This window comes from Tauraco erythrolophus, chromosome Z (genome assembly GCF_009769465.1).
Source record: "Tauraco erythrolophus isolate bTauEry1 chromosome Z, bTauEry1.pri, whole genome shotgun sequence".
Lineage (NCBI taxonomy): Eukaryota > Metazoa > Chordata > Aves > Musophagiformes > Musophagidae > Tauraco > Tauraco erythrolophus.
Window position 1 is genome coordinate 45,178,920 of NC_141496.1, and position 19,062 is coordinate 45,197,981.

Here is a 19,062-nt window from a genome sequence, read left to right on the forward strand (position 1 = left end):
ATACAAGAAATTAACTAATATAAAAACTTTCCTTGAATATTGCCCTAGCAGGAACTGCACTTACAATTCAGGGAAAAGATACTTATTATTTAAAATACGGTGATTTTATGCTGGTCTAGTCTTGTATTACAATGATTTTCACTTCAGTTAAATAATGTACTAGCTCTATCAATTACTTTCTCATGATTAATTTATGCAACGAGTGGGTCATCAAAACCATGTCCTTAATCTATGCAAGTATTTTTTCATCTTTCCTATCCTTCTCATCCCCTCTATCTTCAACCTTCATCTCTTCTTTCCACAGTGTCACTCTCTCTGCATGTAGTCATCTTCCACTTGTCTTTTATCCTTTTCCAACTTATATGCGTTTTTTGCATAATTGAGAATCAACTTTCCAATCTCTTGTCAATAACAAAGTGCAAGAATCCTTTTTTTTTTTTTTTTTTTTGCTTAGCCACAACATCTACCTTCCAAGCATTTCTAAGAAACTGGCAGGTATGACGTGAGTAAGTCTCACAACTGAATCAGACATCCTCACCCTGTGGATCAAAGCACACATGTAAAAAGCCAGGCATGCTCACGGCCACAAACTGTAGGGATATTTCATCTGAGGAAAAACTGACAGATCTAATATTGTTCAGCCTAAAGAAAAGGAAGCTTGAGGTCCTGTTATCCATGTATATTAATACTTAATGAGTGGGGGGCTAAAGAAGATGGATCCAGATTCTTCTAATTGGTTGCATGAGGCAAGAAGCACAAAATGAAATATAGGAAATTCCACTTAAACAGAAGAGACTACATTTTTACTAAAAGGGTGATCGACCACTGAAACAGGTTTCCCAGAGAGGTTGTGGGATCTCCATCCTTGGAGATATTAAAAACCCGATCAGACACAGTCCTGAACAATGTGATCTTGCAGACTCCACTTTGAGTAGGGCGATTGGACCAGATAGGCTCCAGAGGTCCCTTCCAACCACAGCAATTCAGTGATTCTGTGGTTTTGTGATATGGGAGAAACATATTTGACATCCGGTTCTTTGCATTTATTATTAATTTACCCTTTTCCCCTCTTTCTACAGCATGGATTCTGTCTGTAATGCCTGTGTTACATTTTAAATTCTTTAAGTACTGTTGCACAATTAAAAAGTGCCATTTCCTGCATTTTGTAAAGTTTGAAAAATGAGTAAACCATTCTCACATCACAGAGCAAAGCTACACAAGCCAAGCCTAAGACAATCATCTTCGCATTGCATAAAGACTGTTTCTTACCCCCACCAGCCAAAAAAAAAAACAAAAAACAAACCACCACTGCCTTTGCAATAACAGGAGCTACTGCACAGAATTTTGACCTACACACTTATTTCACACAAGCGCTAGGACTGTTGGGGCCGCTAACTTGAAATTGAGTGGCTTGCAGTTTTGAGCTCTGAAATAGAACGAACAGAATGCACTAGTTTCCAGGAAACAACCAACATACACATCCTTCATCTTCTATGATTCTGAGGTCTTCAAATGGGACATTAAAAGACAAGGCATGTTATAAACGTAGCCATTTCCTCAGGTCTTGGCACTGTACAACCTTTTAACAAGTTTATCAAGACTTTGAGAAGTTGCTGGAGGCCATATATGCTGCTATGCTGTCTGCTCTATTCAAAATATCATCTTTCTAAGAGGTGTCAGTTTGACCTGAAAAATGAAAAATACTAGTTTTCTTTGTGTGTGAGCAATTTCCATCATTAATATAACCAAGATGTTACTTGATCTCTCTAGTACTTGTCTGGCCTTGTGCTAGTAACAAAAAAAAGGGACTCCAAAATATTTTACTGAATACGTAATTAATCTTCGTGTATTTTCAGACCAAGCATTCGCATCACTATTGACTAGTGCATCTGCCAAATATTTGTTTCTTTTGTGTTTGTTTTAAACATTCATTACTTCAAAAAAGCAGGAAAAAAAGTTGCACAGAATAATTAATTCCAAAGGGACAAACACTATTCATGACCTGGCCCACCTACTGCCAGCTGTCACTGCTCAATTATCTTCTGAATATCTTCTTTTTCTCCAGGACTGCTAGAACTGAGCAACATGAACACACAGTTATCACTGATAAGAGCTCTCCCAGCCCAACTGGGTGTGGGAAAGTGTTTGGGAGAGAAATAGGACAGACAACTGGACTCCCTGATTCTCTGTTTATACTGCACACATGCAGCAGAGCATCACGCTTTGAATGCTAAAGCTTTTTACAGGCTGCCTGTCAGATTCAAGGAGGTTCTTCATCTTCATGGTTGAGGTTACCAGAGAGACCCTGAACCAGAGGGAACTTCATAATTTTAACCAGAGCTTTTGTTTTGAATTGTGTTAACGTCATAGAGAAGTAAGTAGCTCAAAGATTTGAACAGGGTCCTGGTCACCCAAAGACCCCACCTGTTGCTAACAGCAATACTGCTTTTAATTTCTGCACCTAGGACAGCCAGAAAATTCTGAACACCACAAACATTTTGTCTCACCTGCAAAATCTGACTTTCAAATTATAGTAACAAGTGGAACTGGAGGACAAAGGCTAAAAATGTGTCACAGAACATGTAAAATACACTACATACAGAATATTAATGCTGAGGTTTGTGTCAGGAAATACTGCTAAATATGATGTATTTTGCTGGAAAGGTCTCTCGTAAGTCTAGGAAATGAGTTAAAAATAAAACAACTTCTTTTGTCCTGACTTCTTTAAAATTTTAATGCCTGGAATTTTTTTCCTACTCTCAGAACAAATCACTCAGTAGTTTTTCTGGTTTGTCTTTGTATCTCTGGAGCAAAGCACATGGTAAGACCGGTTTCTCTGTGAAGGTGCTAACTCTGAAGGACCGAGGATCAGAGGATACTTACTGTTAGATCCCTCCAGCAAAGGCTCTGACACAAGAGGACAAAAAATGTTGGTTTTTTTTCAGGAAAAGGAATCTCTATTCCTGAAATATTTATGAAAACTTCACCCAGATACCATAGTGATGAAAAGTTTCATTCATTGTGCTATTAGTTCTGCTATTGTATCAGCAAGATTTGTGTTAATTCCTGCAGCAATGCCTCATGTTTCTCATCTTTCCTCTGCCTCTGTATGTTCCACTGGGAAACAGCTAAAGGCTTTGTGGTATTATGCTGTAAGTAAAGAGTGTGTCTTCTACTGGGAGCCTGTCCTGGCAGATATGCAATATAGTGGATGCTGGCACAGCTCTCTCTCTTTGCATCCCCAAATCTCCTCCCCTCCTTACTTCACACATGGCTGGTTGACAGAATACAGGCTGGAAGGTCACTGTACACTGTGCAGTGTAGATCCTTCTAGGCAGCAGCATCCATTTCGGCTCTCAGAACTACATGTTACGAAAAATATCAGATGTGCTCTGATCATATGACCTTGTGAGGCTTAGGATTAGACCAGCTTCCTGTAGCCCAGGGAAACGGTCTGAGACAGGTACACAATGGCAAGACAAGGAACAACTACCCAGTAACATGGGTTTTATTGCTGGTAGTTCCCAATTCAGCAATCAGAGACACCCTTCTTTATGTCAAAGGAGTATATTCTCCTATGACTGCCCTCTTTTTTCCAGAAAGTTATAGTTCTTTGTCTTTTTATGCTTAGCACATAAAAACAACTCAAGAACATCAGCAAGGGTAGAACACATTAACATTGGTGGAATGGATCAAAATGAAAGGGACTTTCATATAAATGAAAAGCAGACTTCTGATGACTAACTTCCAAAACCTCAGTAAAATCCATGCCATTACTGAAACATAATGGCCATTTGCACAGTTCCTTGGGATCTCTCTTAAACACTGCTACAGTTTATGTGCTTCTGAAAGGCCCTCAATCCACATGTGGCATCTCCTGTTCAAAGCAGATGGGAAAGTCAGAAAATGTCAGCTCATCACTGTATCATTCAACTATATCCCACACAGCATCACCAACAGGTACTCTTTACAGGTGGAAGTCATAAAGCAGTTATGCAAGGCATCAAACGGTATACTCATGATGGCCATTTCAGCCTTAAAACTTCACGAATGACATTCAGAGAACAGAGACAGTCAACCAGAAGCTAATAAAACCCGATGCACTTTCCACAGAACATCAAGATTTTCACGGGGACCACGATTTAGCCTAAATCTAGCATGCCATCAAAGTTCTTCCTTCTACTGCCTGGAATCACAACTTTGAATACCGCTGATCAAACTGACAGTAGTGCAACAAGCAATAAACAATATGCCATAATGAGCATCTCAAAAATTTAAGAACAAAAAGAGAACTGTAACTTCAAGTTCTTTTAAGAGCTGTTCTCAGAGCCACCAAGCTGCATGAGCAAACTACCTAGCCAGGAGTTGTGCAAAAGTGTAAGCACAGATGGTGACTTGAATGCCTTCATGCCAGGTTTTGGGAAGCCATAAACTTTGCATCCATTCCATCTGATAACAATTCTTTTTATACAACACTTTACATTGCTGCAACTTATCCCTAGTGCTAGTATGAACATATTGTTGGAGTATATTCAAAGGTATAAAAACTGTGGATTAGGAGGGCAGGCAGTTCAAAGTGTTACAGAGAATTGACAAGAGACTTTTTTAAGCCATGAAAAATGATTCTTTAAAAAGCAATAAAGAACATAATACTCACTAGTAATTTTTGCCTTTTTTTGATCAGAACTACCAAGTGTACTGCTTAGATACTGGAGGACGAACACGGAGAATAAGGGAGAGGACGTAGGTGTTTAATTCAGGGTCTAGAGTCAGGCGGTGTATCTGTGCATCTGCAGCTTCCTACATACTCAATGTATAGGGAGACACTGGAATAAAGGGCTTCAGCACACCTAATGCCGAACCGCCATATGGAGGCACTGCACACAGAGATGGCCCTACCAGTGGCCTCTGCTGGGATACGGGCTCCCAGGATGAGGCACTTCAGCCTGTGCCTGAAGCCAGGCTGTCTCTCTTCTGAACCTCACACTGATGAATGCAGTTTGCCTTGTTGAACAGATGAGGCAAACGGCTACATAGCAGTATCCTTCAGTGCTTCTTGTAAAACACGTTTTAAAAGCATTTTAAATACAAATTACACTTAAGTTAAAGGGAAGGTAATAGATGGCTAATCTGCTAAATACCAGACTTCCAAATCACACACTTCTGCTTAGACCAAAATGCAGGATGCAATTTGGAAGCATAAACAGACCAATTTCTAAAGCATACGTTTTTAACCAAAGAAAATCTTAACCCCGCTTAGCCTATATATGATGCTAAACAGAGCACTTTTTGCCTGTCTTGGTCAAAAAGCCAAAGAAAAAATTAACTACTTAATAACTTCTTAAGGTAGCCCCATTTCAGGCTAGGTCTTAAGACAATGAACAATGTGCAGATGTGTAGCTCTCCTCTGACCCTGCTGTATTAATCTTGTGAGCAAATTCTACGCAAGACTGCAGTATGCAGGACAAGTACTTTTCACAAACACTGCTTTGATTAAAAGTGGTGATCTAGAGCTGACACTAATGATGGCTGACAGGAACTCCACTCTCAATTTGCTCAGTAATCGTTAACTATCAGCTTTGCAATTTCAAAGGTGATCACAGAGGTAAGCCAGGTTGACTTCATTTTTTTTTCCCCACTGTAATCTTTAGTACAGATTCCAAGGCCATATCAGAACTTAGAGAGGCCCACCGCTGTCAACTAGTCAGTCAGCTCTAGCTGACCTAAGCCATCATCAGATATTTAAAGCACAATGCCAGATAGGCTAGATCTCTCATTGCTGCTCTGTCATTATTAGCTGCTTATTTTGCAGAGATCATAGGAATAAAAATCCATAAACACATTCCTGATAAACAGACAACATACACGACTCTAAATGCTCGTCTTCTCAGTGAGAGAGTATTACTTTTTTCAAATAATAAATTTAAACCACTTACATAGTAAGAAAAGATTCCAATTACCTTCGCTTCAACTACTTTTTGTTTTAATTCAAAATGAGATTCTGAACCTCAAAATGCATTGAAATTAAAAGCCCATTATCCTAGTGGGTAACAATGCTGAATCTTCTAGTTTTGTGCTTTTGACACAGAGAAGAAACAAAGTCACCATTACTTATTTAAACAAGCATTAAATAAGCATTAGAACTGTTTATCCTAAATTGATATGTGCTTACATTCTTTTGAGGGCCATTTTTTTTTCATGTTTGTTAATCGGATGACAACAGAACACTGAATTTGACATGCTGGTTGGCCATTCGTCATACTCCCTCAAGATCAGGTTAGATACAAAAGCCGGATTTTAAAGACCAGAAAGAAAATGTGTCACCTGATTCTGTAGGTGCTGTGACAGACCTTTCACTTACATACATCACATATGACTACTATGGAGTGCAAATGAACTACAAAAGCAAAAAGCCCAGCTTTTCAGTGCAGCAATTATTACAACAGCACAGAGCAACTCTCAAAGCCTCTCTCAGCTACTGCTTTGCCAAGTCGTTTAGAACAATTGACTTGTCTGTTTAAGGCTGCCTTTGATTTCAGCTCAAGAGCAGTGCACACCTACAATTTCCAAGTCCAGTTTCCCATTTTACTTCCACTGGAAGACAGAAACAAGCCCGCCTTCTTAGAAGCTGCTATTACTATTTTGTCAAGAGGCTACCACATGGAGTAGTTTAAATAATTTGTATTTTCATCTTTCTTAGCCCATGACAATCAGTGCAGCTTCAGAATGCCTAAACTGTCCATCAATAAAGATGGCAAACACATAACTGACTCGAGTGCTAAGACAAAAACACACCATCAAATTTGCACTGCTGTACAATGATCCCTCATTTCTATTTCACAACTGATCTGGCAACAAATGCACATCCATGCCATGAGGTGCAATAGGTGCTGTTAGCAGTGGTTACCTCTCAGGATCAGAAGCTCCAATCCAAGTGCCGACAGCTGGGAAATTCGGCACTTCATACTACTGAGCTCTTTGGGCTTTAGATGCAGTCCTCAATCAGCAGCAGTAACGCTGTTTGTACTTTCTTCAGTTCTTCATCAATTCTTCCTTGCTGCCACAACAGCTCTGCAGCTTTCCATAATGCAGTAAGCAATTTGCGTAACATAAACTGCATGAAGTTTGTGCTGTCCCGCCAACTCACTACGCGAAAAACTGAAGCCAATGAGTTTTGAATGAGTGAAAACTTAAGTTTCTTTGCCTTTCTTAGACTGTTCACACGTGCCTTAAAAGAAAGACTGCTTAACATGAGCAGAAGTTAATACCTCTAAATAACTGCTACTATAGATATTTTGTTATGCTAAGTATGTTTTGTACAACTCAACATCTGTTCTTCCTAAGATGCGCAATCTAAACACAGAGCAAGACTTGCAAGCCAGAGAGATGTTTTGTGGATCTTAAACTGAATTCTGAACACCTTCATGCCTTAACTCTTTCCCCATTTTAAAATTAACTACTCTATATACCACAAAAGACATGTTTATACTGTAAGCCATACACGATTTCATTGCATGGAAGATACCGTTGAATAAGGTTTCATCCTTACCCATGCCACAGCTTTCAGCCATAAGGTGAGAACTGTAGCATCTTACATTTCACTTTCAGAGAACAGTGCCAACATCTTGGGAAACCAAGACATAGGAAAAAGTATCTGAAATAAAGCTGCTACTTTTTCTGACCTCATGAAGTAGACCTTGATATATCTTGTGTTACGGTCAAAGGGGCCTACAGCTGTCATTTAGTTTCAGAAGCAGAATACAGGGGGTTTGAGTGGTACTCTCTGGTCCAGATTCAGCACTCATTTTCCTACTGTTCTCCCTACTCCTGCCTCATATGCTAACAAGTGAAGTGAAAACCACAGACTTCTTAAGACCTGTAAATAAGAACAGCAGTAACCAAATAACAAGAATAAAAAGTTACAGCAGCTGGAAGGTTAGCCTGGGGGCTATCAAACTTTACTAGTGAGCAAGAAGGTGTAAGTAGTTATTTCTTACAGATGTTAAAAACTACATTTTGGTGAAAGTAAACTTACATTTGAAAACATTTTAGTATGTGTGTAGATGAGCTCAACAGTGATAATGTCTAAATAAAAATGAACCTAAAATGTTATTAAACCTGACTGTCAGAATCCAAGATTGAAAAAATTCCCATCACTGGGAATTAACTAGCAAGCACCACAAACTCACCATCAAATTTCTGCAATTTGAAGCCAGCCAAATAAGTTTCTGGTACATGTAGTTGCAATAGATTTCCCTTCTGGAACATAAGGCAAAATGTTTTGCTGTTCTTTTTTCTTCCCAAACCTACAATTAAGTCCTGACTCTACAGCTCTAGAAAAAATACTTTGGCAGCAGAAATTCCCTCTGCGACACCTTGATGACTAAGAAAAGCAACAAAAACACTAAGCTTTTTTACATCAGCAAATGTATCTAATACTCGCTAGCTCAAGTGTTGCACGGAATCCCACACGGGGCCACAAAACTGAACATCGACAGCAGTTCAGCCTTCCTCATCAGGGTGCTGCCTCTTGCCACTGTCTTTTGTGGCATATCCTTCGCATTTCTGTGCACCTCATAGAATTTATCTTTGATCTGCTGGGTAGGAATGTCAAAGTGTAGTCCATGTGGCAAAGGTAAGCACGGACAGCTTTGACAACACACAGAAACTCTGCAATAAACCTCTCTGAGAAGCACCTTTGGAGAAGACGCAAAACTGCAGTGCCAGGGACGACTCCCTTAATTTTTGAAAGAAGATGGACATTACATAGATGTGCAACAGCTTGTCAAACTGAGTAGCTCTGCTTTCAGGATGATGTTAAATGAACGGTTTTGCTCCCATAGGTTCTGAGACACCAACTGCTAAGTAAATCTTGCTCCTGTTCACTGACGTTCCCAGGTCAGCCACTGACTGGCCTGATGACCTAGCAGAACTCGCTTATCTCTCTGCTTCTGTAGTTTCCATAGAACTGTCACAGACTTGAATTAATCACTTTGAGACCTACCAATGAAGAGTGCTGCACGACAACTTAAGTGCTGGGATTATTCTAACAATGCACTTTCCTTCATTTTCTGTTACTACAACATATAACTGATACTATTTTGTGGAGTTTGTCATGCTTTGCAGGCACTTTTGGTTTTGGAAAAGAAGCAGACAATTCTGGTTAAAAGCAGAAGAAACCTCACATTAAAGGGTAAGAAGAAAAAAAGAGAAAAAAAAAAAGAAAAGTTTTTTCTTAAAAAACTTTTTAAGAAAGTGAAAGAATAAATAATTACAGTTGTACCAAAGGACAGTTAAAAACAAAGGACATCAGTATAAGAGTCCAGAGGGAACAGCAGGTTTGTCGTAATACTTCTCTAGATTTATTCTAACAGTAGTATTTTAAACTTAGAACAGTAATTTTCTCAAGAGTCCCTAGAAAGGAGAGTATTCCCTGAAGCTGTAATTTGTCTCACATGAAGAAGAAGTACTGGATAAAACCACAGCACAGTATCTTTAACCAAGAGCCAGCAAATTTAACTTTGTTGTTCCATCGCAATTCTCCCTACCACCATGCGAATATTTTTCTTCCCACATTCTTATGAGACCACAGTGTAAAATGACAATGATGCTGTTGTAGCCACAAGGTTTAGCTGGGCTCATAAAACTAAATTGTAGGTTTCTGAAGGGAATTTTTGTTTATTCCATTTCAAAGGTATCATTAGTCAAGACCCCATATCGAGAAAACAGATGGTATTTCTTAAGCTTATGTTTTGTTTCTAAGGTTATTTTTAACTTGTATCATTAACTTTTTCACACAGAACCCCTGAGATACATCTATATTGAAATCCGACTTCACAGTGGAAGATCTAGCATAGAGATGTGTTTTCCTAAAGCAGGTTTTCCAAGTGCAACTCCGGGCACATTAGAAAATGGTCTTCCTTTCTCCTGCCCAATGTGAAGAAGAGAATAATCTTTGCCAATTCCATATGCCCAACACTGATGCACCTCTTGCAGTCTCACTCATCAACTCCAAACAAGAGCACATAAGATGTTTCAACAGAAGTACACTTGATGCTCAGCTACAGGACACTACCAGTAATTAGACATAAAAATAACAGAAAACTAGACTTGCTTGGGAATGTTCCTGCACACAGCGGCCAAACGGCAAGGAGCAGCCGAGCAGCCTGGTCTGGCCTCGAAAAGAGCTTCCAGAGTAGATGAGCTGTCCACGAGCCATCTACTGGGAAACCTCCCCAGCACACTCAAATGCCAACACATGCCCAGGAGCTGCCTAGACCAAATTTGTGCCATGGGACTGTATAACAACACCACAGATGATCGTGTTCCAGTGTCTGGAAACGTTCCTGGACAGGCTACTATTTAACGGTATACTACACACAGCTTAAGGGCACCTTTGTCAGTCATTGGCAATTAAAATAGTCACCTGGCGACAGTATGTAGATATCTCTGACTGCTGACAGCTATTGGGCACCCAAGTCCCGCTGCCAAGAAACAAGGCAGACGTTTCAGATGCCAGACTTGACTCATATATATCACTTCTGAAATCGGGACATTGGCTCCATGCTGCTTCAAAGAGTGAATTTCACACATTTGTTTGCAAGGGCAGTAGAAAACATGGGAGCCGCAGGCACAGACAGCACGGGAAGATGGCGACTTGTCGCCCTGACCAGGCTATTCCGCATCCCACACCACACCGTTCTGCATCCCACCATACAGCCCTACACCCCTTGACGCCGAACACCGCCGCACGGCTCGCAGAACCACTCTCCCACACCACACACTGCACAGCACACCAAGCCATCGCGCCTTACCACCCCACGCGCCACTGTGCCACATGCCTCGCCGTGCCGCCCCTCGCTGCCGAGAGCTTGATGCGGGGCACCCCGCGCCTCTCCACACTGCACCTCACCACCACACGCACCTCACGGCGCCACCACACACCTCACCACACCCCTCACGGAACCAACCAGACTCCTCACCACGCATCTCACGGCGCCACCACGCCACTCACCACCACACGCACCTCACGGCGCCACCACATCCCTCGCCACGCAGCTCATGGAACCACTACATCCCTCGCCACGCACCTCATGGAACCACTACATCCCTCACCACACACCTCACGGCGCCACCACACCCCCTGCCGCACACCTTGCTGCGCCCTTCACCTCACCGCACCGCACCTCACCTCACCTCACGGCCACGCACCCCAACCCGCCCCACGGCACGGCACGGCACGGCACGGCACGTTGCCGCCCCCGCCCTCCCGCCCGCGGCGCCGGGCTCACCGCCGCCTGCTGGAAGGCGCCCTTGGTGTAGGTGCCGCCGCCGCGGTAGGCGATGGCGGGGATCTCGCGCCCCAGCAGGGCGCACTTGTGCTGCTGCGGCCGCCGCCGCGAGATGTAGTCCACGCGCGGCACCACGTTGCTGCGCGAGGAGAAGGTGACGATGGCGACGCGCGTGGCCGCGGGCACCACGGGGAAGTCGGAGAGCAGCTTCTTGACGAAGCGCAGCTCGCTGACGAAGTTGGCCGGCCCCACGCTCGACGACTCGTCCACCAAGAAGACCAGCTCCAGCCGCCCGCTGCGCGCCCGCAGCCGCCGCACCTGGCGCTTGAAGGCGCGACCCAGCTTCTCCACTTTGCTCTCCGTCGTGTCGGGCAGCGGCGGCGCCGCCAGGGCGGGCGAGGCGAAGGTGGGGGCGCGGGAGAGCGCGCCCGGCGGGACGCCCGCCCGGCCCTGCGGCGCCGACGGCGACAGCGACGACGATAGCGACAGCGACAGCGACAGCACCCCCCAGCAGCACAGAGCCACCAGCGGCCACATCGCGGGGCGGCGGGCGCGGGGAGAAGCCGGCAGCCGCGGGAGGAGAGCGGCCGGTCGCCCCGTCACGCCCCACCTCCTCTCTCCTCGGAGGGGCGGCCGGTCTGCCTCCCTGCCTGCCCGTCTCCCCGCCGGCCCCCGCAGGTATCCGCGCCCTTTAATCCCCCCGCGGGCCTCCCCCGCGGCTCAGGCGCTGCCCCTCGCACGCCCCCCTCTTGGCTGTGCTTCCCCCCCCCCCCCCCCCGCCCCTCGCCGTTCGGTAACGAGCACCCCCGCCCCGCTCCCTCCCCGCCGCCCCCCGCCGCCCCGTCCCGCCCCGATGGGTCCCACACGGCTGGCGGGGACCAGCCCGGCAGCGAGGGGGCGGCGGTCGCTGGAATCGCGCCGAGCCGAAGCGGCGCGGTGCCGGGCTCCGGAGAGGGGAGGAAAGGCGGAAAATGCCCCCGGAGCGAGAAGCGCCTTTTCCGCTCCCCGCCGCGGGAGCTGGCGCGGCTGCTCGCGGGGACGGAGCGAGGGCTTGCGCTGACACGTGCTGAATTAATCGTGGTTAATTTAGCCCTTTGTTTTGCGGGGAGGATGCGCTTGCGGCTGGGAAGTTTGACGGGGGTAAGGTCTGGTCCCGCTCCCGGCTCTGTCACAGGCTCTCTCTCTTGTTCAAGGGGACGCTTCACCCGCCTGTCGACCCCGTTTTCCGACCTTTTGAAGATGTAGCAATACCTCACCGGTGTGTGTCTCACCAGAGTGACGGCGAGGTGTCCAGATATGTGGGGTGAGTGTGCACAAGGGCATGTGCGTGGAAGACAGGGACAGCACCTGCATACGTGCAATCTAGATGTGTATGTAAACGTATGTACTGACAGTCTGGATGTACTGACAGTGACAATAATCTTCCGTGCTTGTTATGAAAAATTCCTGGTAGCCAAGCATGAGATTACAAGCCATTGCTTGGAAAGGTTCCCGTGCTGTCTTGCAGTCTGTGACAATCACTTGGGGAGAGAGAAACACTCCCAAGAGACCTCCTACCCAAATTTAGAACCCATTCCCCCTTCAACCAACCTCTGTACAGATTTAATTCTCTAGACTGTTATGAGACAATAACTTGGGTTCATTTTATCTACTAGTTTAGCATTAAACAGTTCTGTAGCTGATCAACTCAATTTCCGGGAGTAACTCGGTCTCAGAAAAATTCCCTTGGGATACATTAGCCATGGAGACCTGTTGATTGCAAGTCTTTGCCTTTCATTGGTATTTTTCCTTCCTTTATTCATTTTGTAGTCCTCCTCTCTGCTTTAATTTGCTTTTGTTGACATGTCACAGTGCCCTGGAATACACAGGTACATGGGTGCATTTGCAAGTCAAAGCCCACATTTACATTTAACTGAATTATTTACTCTTTCTTCACTGAGGTGTCATCTGATGGAAAACTGATACAATACTGCCCCTTTGACTTCCCAACAATACTGAAATTCCACGGCAGGTGACAAGACACTAAGTGACAGAAGATATTATTTAATTAAGGAAATAATGTGTTTGATATATGGATCCAACATACTTTTACCTTTATGTAGGAGTCTACTTCAGAAAAATCTGTTTCTTAGGTATACTTTTGCCACTTAGTGCTTGAAGAGAAGATAGCAATTAGCTACTCTTACAGAGGTGTATGTGAAGAGTAGTTTCGGTACTGAAGAACGTGCAGCTGTTGGGCTGCATCAGTTAAACTTTCTGCTCATGTGATAGTGAAATAAAGGCTGCAACATCACATTTGGGCTACTCTGCAACCTTTTTGTCTTGAAAGGGGTAGCTGAAAGTTGCTGCAACCACCGAAATCCTCAGCAAGTTGATTTGCGCCATTGGTCTTTGGAGGATTGAAGAAATGATGCTGCAGTTGCATTCAGTGTGTTCTGAGTCACACCACTAGTGTGTACCTTACAGTGCTCTTCATCTGCGTTGTACTGGGCTATAGATCATGTTGGTCTTTGCACAGACCAGAATGAAAGTAATGGGAAAGCATAGCCAAGAAGAGGAGGTGGAAATGGGGAAGTGCCTGGTTTCTGCAAGGTGCTCCTAACTGAAGTGGATCATTGCAGTTATGATATGCTGCTGTCACTCCTGAGTGTTCAGGTCATAACAAGTAATTTTCTCTAGACTGGTTTAATTTGCTGGAAAGCTAACTGTCAGTTCCCTTGTTTTCCCCATGTTTTCATAACACAAAATTTAGATTTATAAATGCCACACATTTGAGGACTCAGAAGCAAAGGAAAGGAGGGTGAATCTGAAACATTTTTAGCAAAGGAAGAACAATTCGTGTCAATGGCCAGTTTTCATGTGCACCTCGTGTACTGCCAGTGTGGGAGACCACAATCAGGTATGACTAGCTGTGAGAACATAGCAGTTAATTTCAGTCATGGTGATCTCATCACAATCACGAATGCAAAAAATAACGGCAATTGTAAATTAGTCCTCAACACATGCACAATTTGTGAAAATGCAAACTCTCCTAGATCACAGAGGCCCTGCAGTCATGCTGCACAGAAAGCTGTATTTTTATGTGTAAGGGCAGCAGAGTGAAGTCATCAATTCAAGATGCAAATATATTTGTCACACAGGGAGTTGTTCACAGTAGAAAAGGAGTAAATAGGTGTACAGCTAAGCTCTGACTGTGCATGCACGTCTCAGACCCTAGCATGGTACTGATGTGAAGCAAAATCCAGGAAAATTGCAGTGGTGAGGGGAAATATCCTTTCAATCCATGGATAATTAGTGGGCAAAAGGCTTCAAAAAGAATCAGTGACCTGTAAGTAGTGAATAACTCCCTTCATATGTTCCCCCTTGTGTATAACACAGGTAACCCTCTTCAAAATCATTGGTATTCAACCTAGTTGTGCAGAGAGGAGACACTAGATAAAGCATTACAAGGTACTATAAGAAGTTAGCATCAGCATCTGTAATAAACACGATCTAGTGGTATGAGGGAAAGAGTGAGGGCATCCAAAGTATTGCAGTGGATTCCTGACATGATTTGAAAAAACTACAGAATAATTTCTGGAATAAACTGAAACTTAAAAAGCTTGGATTCAGCCTGCAAAATCCTCAGGAAGGTATTTTATCCATGGGGTTGTGCTTGCAAGAGAAAGTCGTCTTGCAGATGGTGGAGGTCGCGCGTGCGCGTGTGTATGTGTGTCTGTGTGTGTGTGTGTGTGTGTGTGTGTGTGTGTGTGTGTGTGAGCAGCAAGCATTCTGTTCACTATATGTTCCCTAAGCTTTTCTGAAAGCACCATTTCCAGGGGAAATCTCTGTTGTAATGAAATTGCCTTCTCCAAGCCTGCCTGCCAGCTCTTTACAAATCCTTTCCATGTTGATGCGCTTAAGCCTTCTGCGTTTGATGGTCTTTTCCTTGTTGTTTTCATGCATATTATTTGTGCTTTGGTTCATACTGATCTGTAGCAGATGGAGAAGTGGAGAGCAGAAGGAGTTTTTCCCACTTTAAGTGTCCCTGAAGGTCAAAATATCTGCCCTGGGCTTCACTACTTGAACAGAAAATGCAGGTTTCATGTGGCTTCTGATGACAATGTGCACAAGAAGATGGTGCTGGACTGTGACTCTATTCCGTTAAAAAACAGCAGGTAACAAAAAACACTAGATCTTGTGAATAAACTACCGTTGTCATGTGATGGAAGAGGGTTGACTGGACCTGAAAAGGAAAGCTTAAGCGCAGCACTTGAACTGCTTTTACAAACACATTCCTTTATCTCTTTAATTGTCTCATTAAAATCTAGAGACTTCATGAATTCCAGTAATTTTTTACTGTCTCCCCACAAGATCATATGGTCATTTAACACCACCCTGCTTACTAAACAAAAGGCAAATCTTTACCCCCAGTTAAAAACCCTTCTGCAAACAAACAGTCTGAGGATTGCTGTCCTTTAGCCAAATAGCTTCTTTGGTTGAATTACTCAATGAAACATCGCCAAGCATCTTTCCAAATATGGAGACGAAAAGCATTATATTCCTTCCCCTTCGTGTTCCCCCAAATACAGCTGGACAGAATACATCCTTGTACTCAACCCACACAGTATTTGTGCCTGCAGAGACAACGCTGCGGTGTCACATACCCTACAATTTTTGGAGGAATGCAGGTCATTTTTGTTTTTAGAGTAAAGATGTTCTGCTGGCGACTTCGTGCCACAGTGGAAACACAGCCACAACTGGAACGTTAAGTTTTCTGCAGGAATCTTGCAGCATTCTAAGTTGTATCTAAACTGGAGATAAAATGACAGCTTAAGCAGAGAAATCAGAACCTGATGTTACTTAAGCTTGTTCTAACCCTCTCTTTGTGCTCAAGCACACAGTGTCCATCTGGGGAAATCTCACACAATACGGAGCTAGCAAAGCCAGACTTCTTTCTTCCATTTCAGCCGTTGGCAGGGTACAGGACTGCTCTGTGCTGTCCGGTTCCCTTTGCAGATGTCAGGCAGTATTTCAACCGGGGGTGTTTAAGACTCCGTATGAGCAAAGCTTGCAGGGATAATATTTCTGGAGCGAAAGGAGGAATACTTGCATTCTTAAAAAATGACCTCTGAAATCTGCCACCAGGGAGCCATTAATACTATGCCAGTTCTTGTTAGGTGACATCCAAAGTCTTCATGGTTTAAATGAAAGCAGCGGAGCTCTTCTAGGAGAGGGGGAAGAAGAGGAAAAAGGACCTTTGGGAAGTTGCCTCTTCCTCTTTCCTTCTGTACCTTTTGGGAGGAAGGGCACAGAGAACAGGTCCAGCTCCTGAGTCCTGGAACATGAGTTCCCTCCTCACCTGAGAACCTTCACCTCCCAGCACTGGCAATGCCTTACCTGCCTACAACCCTAGCTTTGTTTTTCATTCACTGTCCCCAAACCATGACAAAGACGAGGCAGGACTGCAATCTTGCTGCAGAGAAGGGTCTGTCCTTGAGTGCTCCCTATGGTAGGATGTGTTGCTGGAATACGCTGCCTCAGCAGTTTCTGACTATTGAATATATTTTTGGTGGCAGTCATGAAAGGGGCATGGAGGAGAGATCAGGAGGTATTTTACATTCAGTACTGAGGTACCAAAGCCAGGCAATCAAGATCTTAGTCATAAAAACTGAGTGGGTTTTTTTGGCCATTTTAGGCCTCAGCCTTTGGCTTAAACAGAACATGAAGCAACATGCGTGGAGGAAATGAATAATTTTCCGTAAAAATAAGAGTACTCTCAAAAAGGAAAAAAAAGAGATTCATTTCTCAAATTATCATTCGTTTTGTCATTGTAAAGCTCAGATACTTTGCAATCCTTTGGAATAGCAATAAGTCACTGGCTTTAACTATTCTAAGATAATTGTTCAGGGCTAGAAACTTGAAGTTCAGACTTCCCACATAAATCGTTTAAATGCACACAAATTGAGGGCAGTCAGTTTTGATTTATATGTGCAAATCCCGTTGACACCTCTGGGAGTTCTGATGCAGACTGAAGAGAGTACATGGCCCTTAAATGAGGGCAAAATGTCTGTCCGCATGACTTTGGAAAAAGATTATTACGTAGGAGGAGAAGAGTCAGTCTGCCAAAAGTTTCTCCTTTCAGGCAGAGGTCTGGGTGTTTTAGTCTTCAGCAGAGCAAACAAGCATTTGAATGATCCAAGCTATGGGTTATTAGTTCAAGCTATAAAAAAGAAAAACAAGATTCATATTGCTCCACAGTATTCAGAGAATGACAAAGTTTAGTCATAGGAATTTCATCTTCACTTGTGGACAAGACCAGTGCACACTAAGAATATCATATGGCTGGCTTTCAAGATGAAAAAAAAAGGTAGGCAAAATCAAAACATCTGCTGGTCTCCGTCTGCACAGCAGATGTTGAATATACTTTTAAGTTAAGCTCATGAGAGTTCAAGAAACATACTTTGTCCAGAAGCACAAAGTCAGTCTGTTGTTGGCCAAGTACATTCATGCTAAAGTGAGTATATTTTGCCATATTCTACACCCCAAAGTATGTGCTGCATGATTTTTGTAAAGGTCTAGACAGACACTGACTGTGAGAAAACCGTGGAAGACTTCTTTGATCATAAAAGGCAGGTTCAAATACAGGGAAACTGTAGACTCTGAAAGCTCTAGTGTGGCTGTACAGGTAAAGCCTGTAAGGGTAAAGTCTGTTTAGGGCATTTTTTGCTCCCGAATAGGCTGACACAATTGAAAAACGGGTTTGTTAGGCTATTCCAGGTTGCTTGTTCAAAACTTGCTGTATATTGTAACCTTGAAACACAAAAGCACTGACAGTCTTTGACTCTGCTTGCTTACAGTGCACAGGTACTGCTTGTTGGGAATATCTGCTTGACAGACTGTTCTGCACTGACCCAGCAAAGTAGGATGGTGCTCTGGAATAATGAGAGTGGATTTCTAAACTCTCTTCCTAACATCAAAAAGCTCCCAGAGAACTTAAGAAATGGTCTTGAAATGCATGTTTGTAAAGTGCTTTTCTGAAGGAGGACTTTAGTTCTGCCATTTCCAGAGGTACCAAAGTTTAAGAAGTCAAGGAGAGAAGGTTTGGGGCACATGGAGCAGTTCTTCCATGTTGCAACTGAAACTCACAAGCAGAAGTGTGACTTTCCTCTGTGGATAAGAAAGGACTCCAGTCTCCAGTGATACAGCTTCCTCACAAAAATTCACACAACTTTTAGTATCGCCCATGAATATAAAATATTTTAGATATTCATTTAGGATACTACGATGAAAATACTGCTCTCAAACAAGAAATTATCTTCAGCCTGGAAAAGAGATAACTGAAAAGAGATAAGCAAAAGAATACAATAGATAGTGAGTCATGAGGAAAAACAGAGGCGATGAATAGGGAGTGACTTCACTGCTGTTTCCAATGTAAAGATTACATGGCATTAAGTGAAAAAGGCAGAGACCTCTTTCAGAAGGAGATGCTTCACAAAACAGTGTGTACCTAACCAATTGAACTCCAAGCTGTATACTAATGCAGTGGATACTAAAAGTTTGTGTGCAGAAAAAGTGTGGAATAAAAATCTGTCCAATGCTTCAACACAGGAGAAAGGTTTCCATCTCTGAAAACTTGGAGTTATGCATTCCAGATTTTAAGAGAGTATTAACTACACTTGCCTAGCTTTAAACTGTTACCTAAAATGTGGGAGTTAAAAAGAAAATTCAAACATAGACAGATCCTTAGTCTAGTCTGGTATGGCTCATATGATATTCATATAACCTCACC

The 19,062-nt window shown here is 43.4% G+C and overlaps 1 protein-coding gene across 1 annotated transcript in view; it reads right to left on the reverse strand.

Moving 5' to 3' along the window:
* Positions 1-11,828, reverse strand: part of SVEP1 (sushi, von Willebrand factor type A, EGF and pentraxin domain containing 1) — a 131,587-nt gene extending 119,759 nt beyond the window's left edge. Inside the window, 1 exon segment of the mRNA XM_086629854.1 lies at positions 11,292-11,828. Coding sequence (XP_086485980.1) covers positions 11,292-11,828 — 537 coding nt within the window.
* Positions 11,829-19,062: the final 7,234 nt, after the last annotated feature.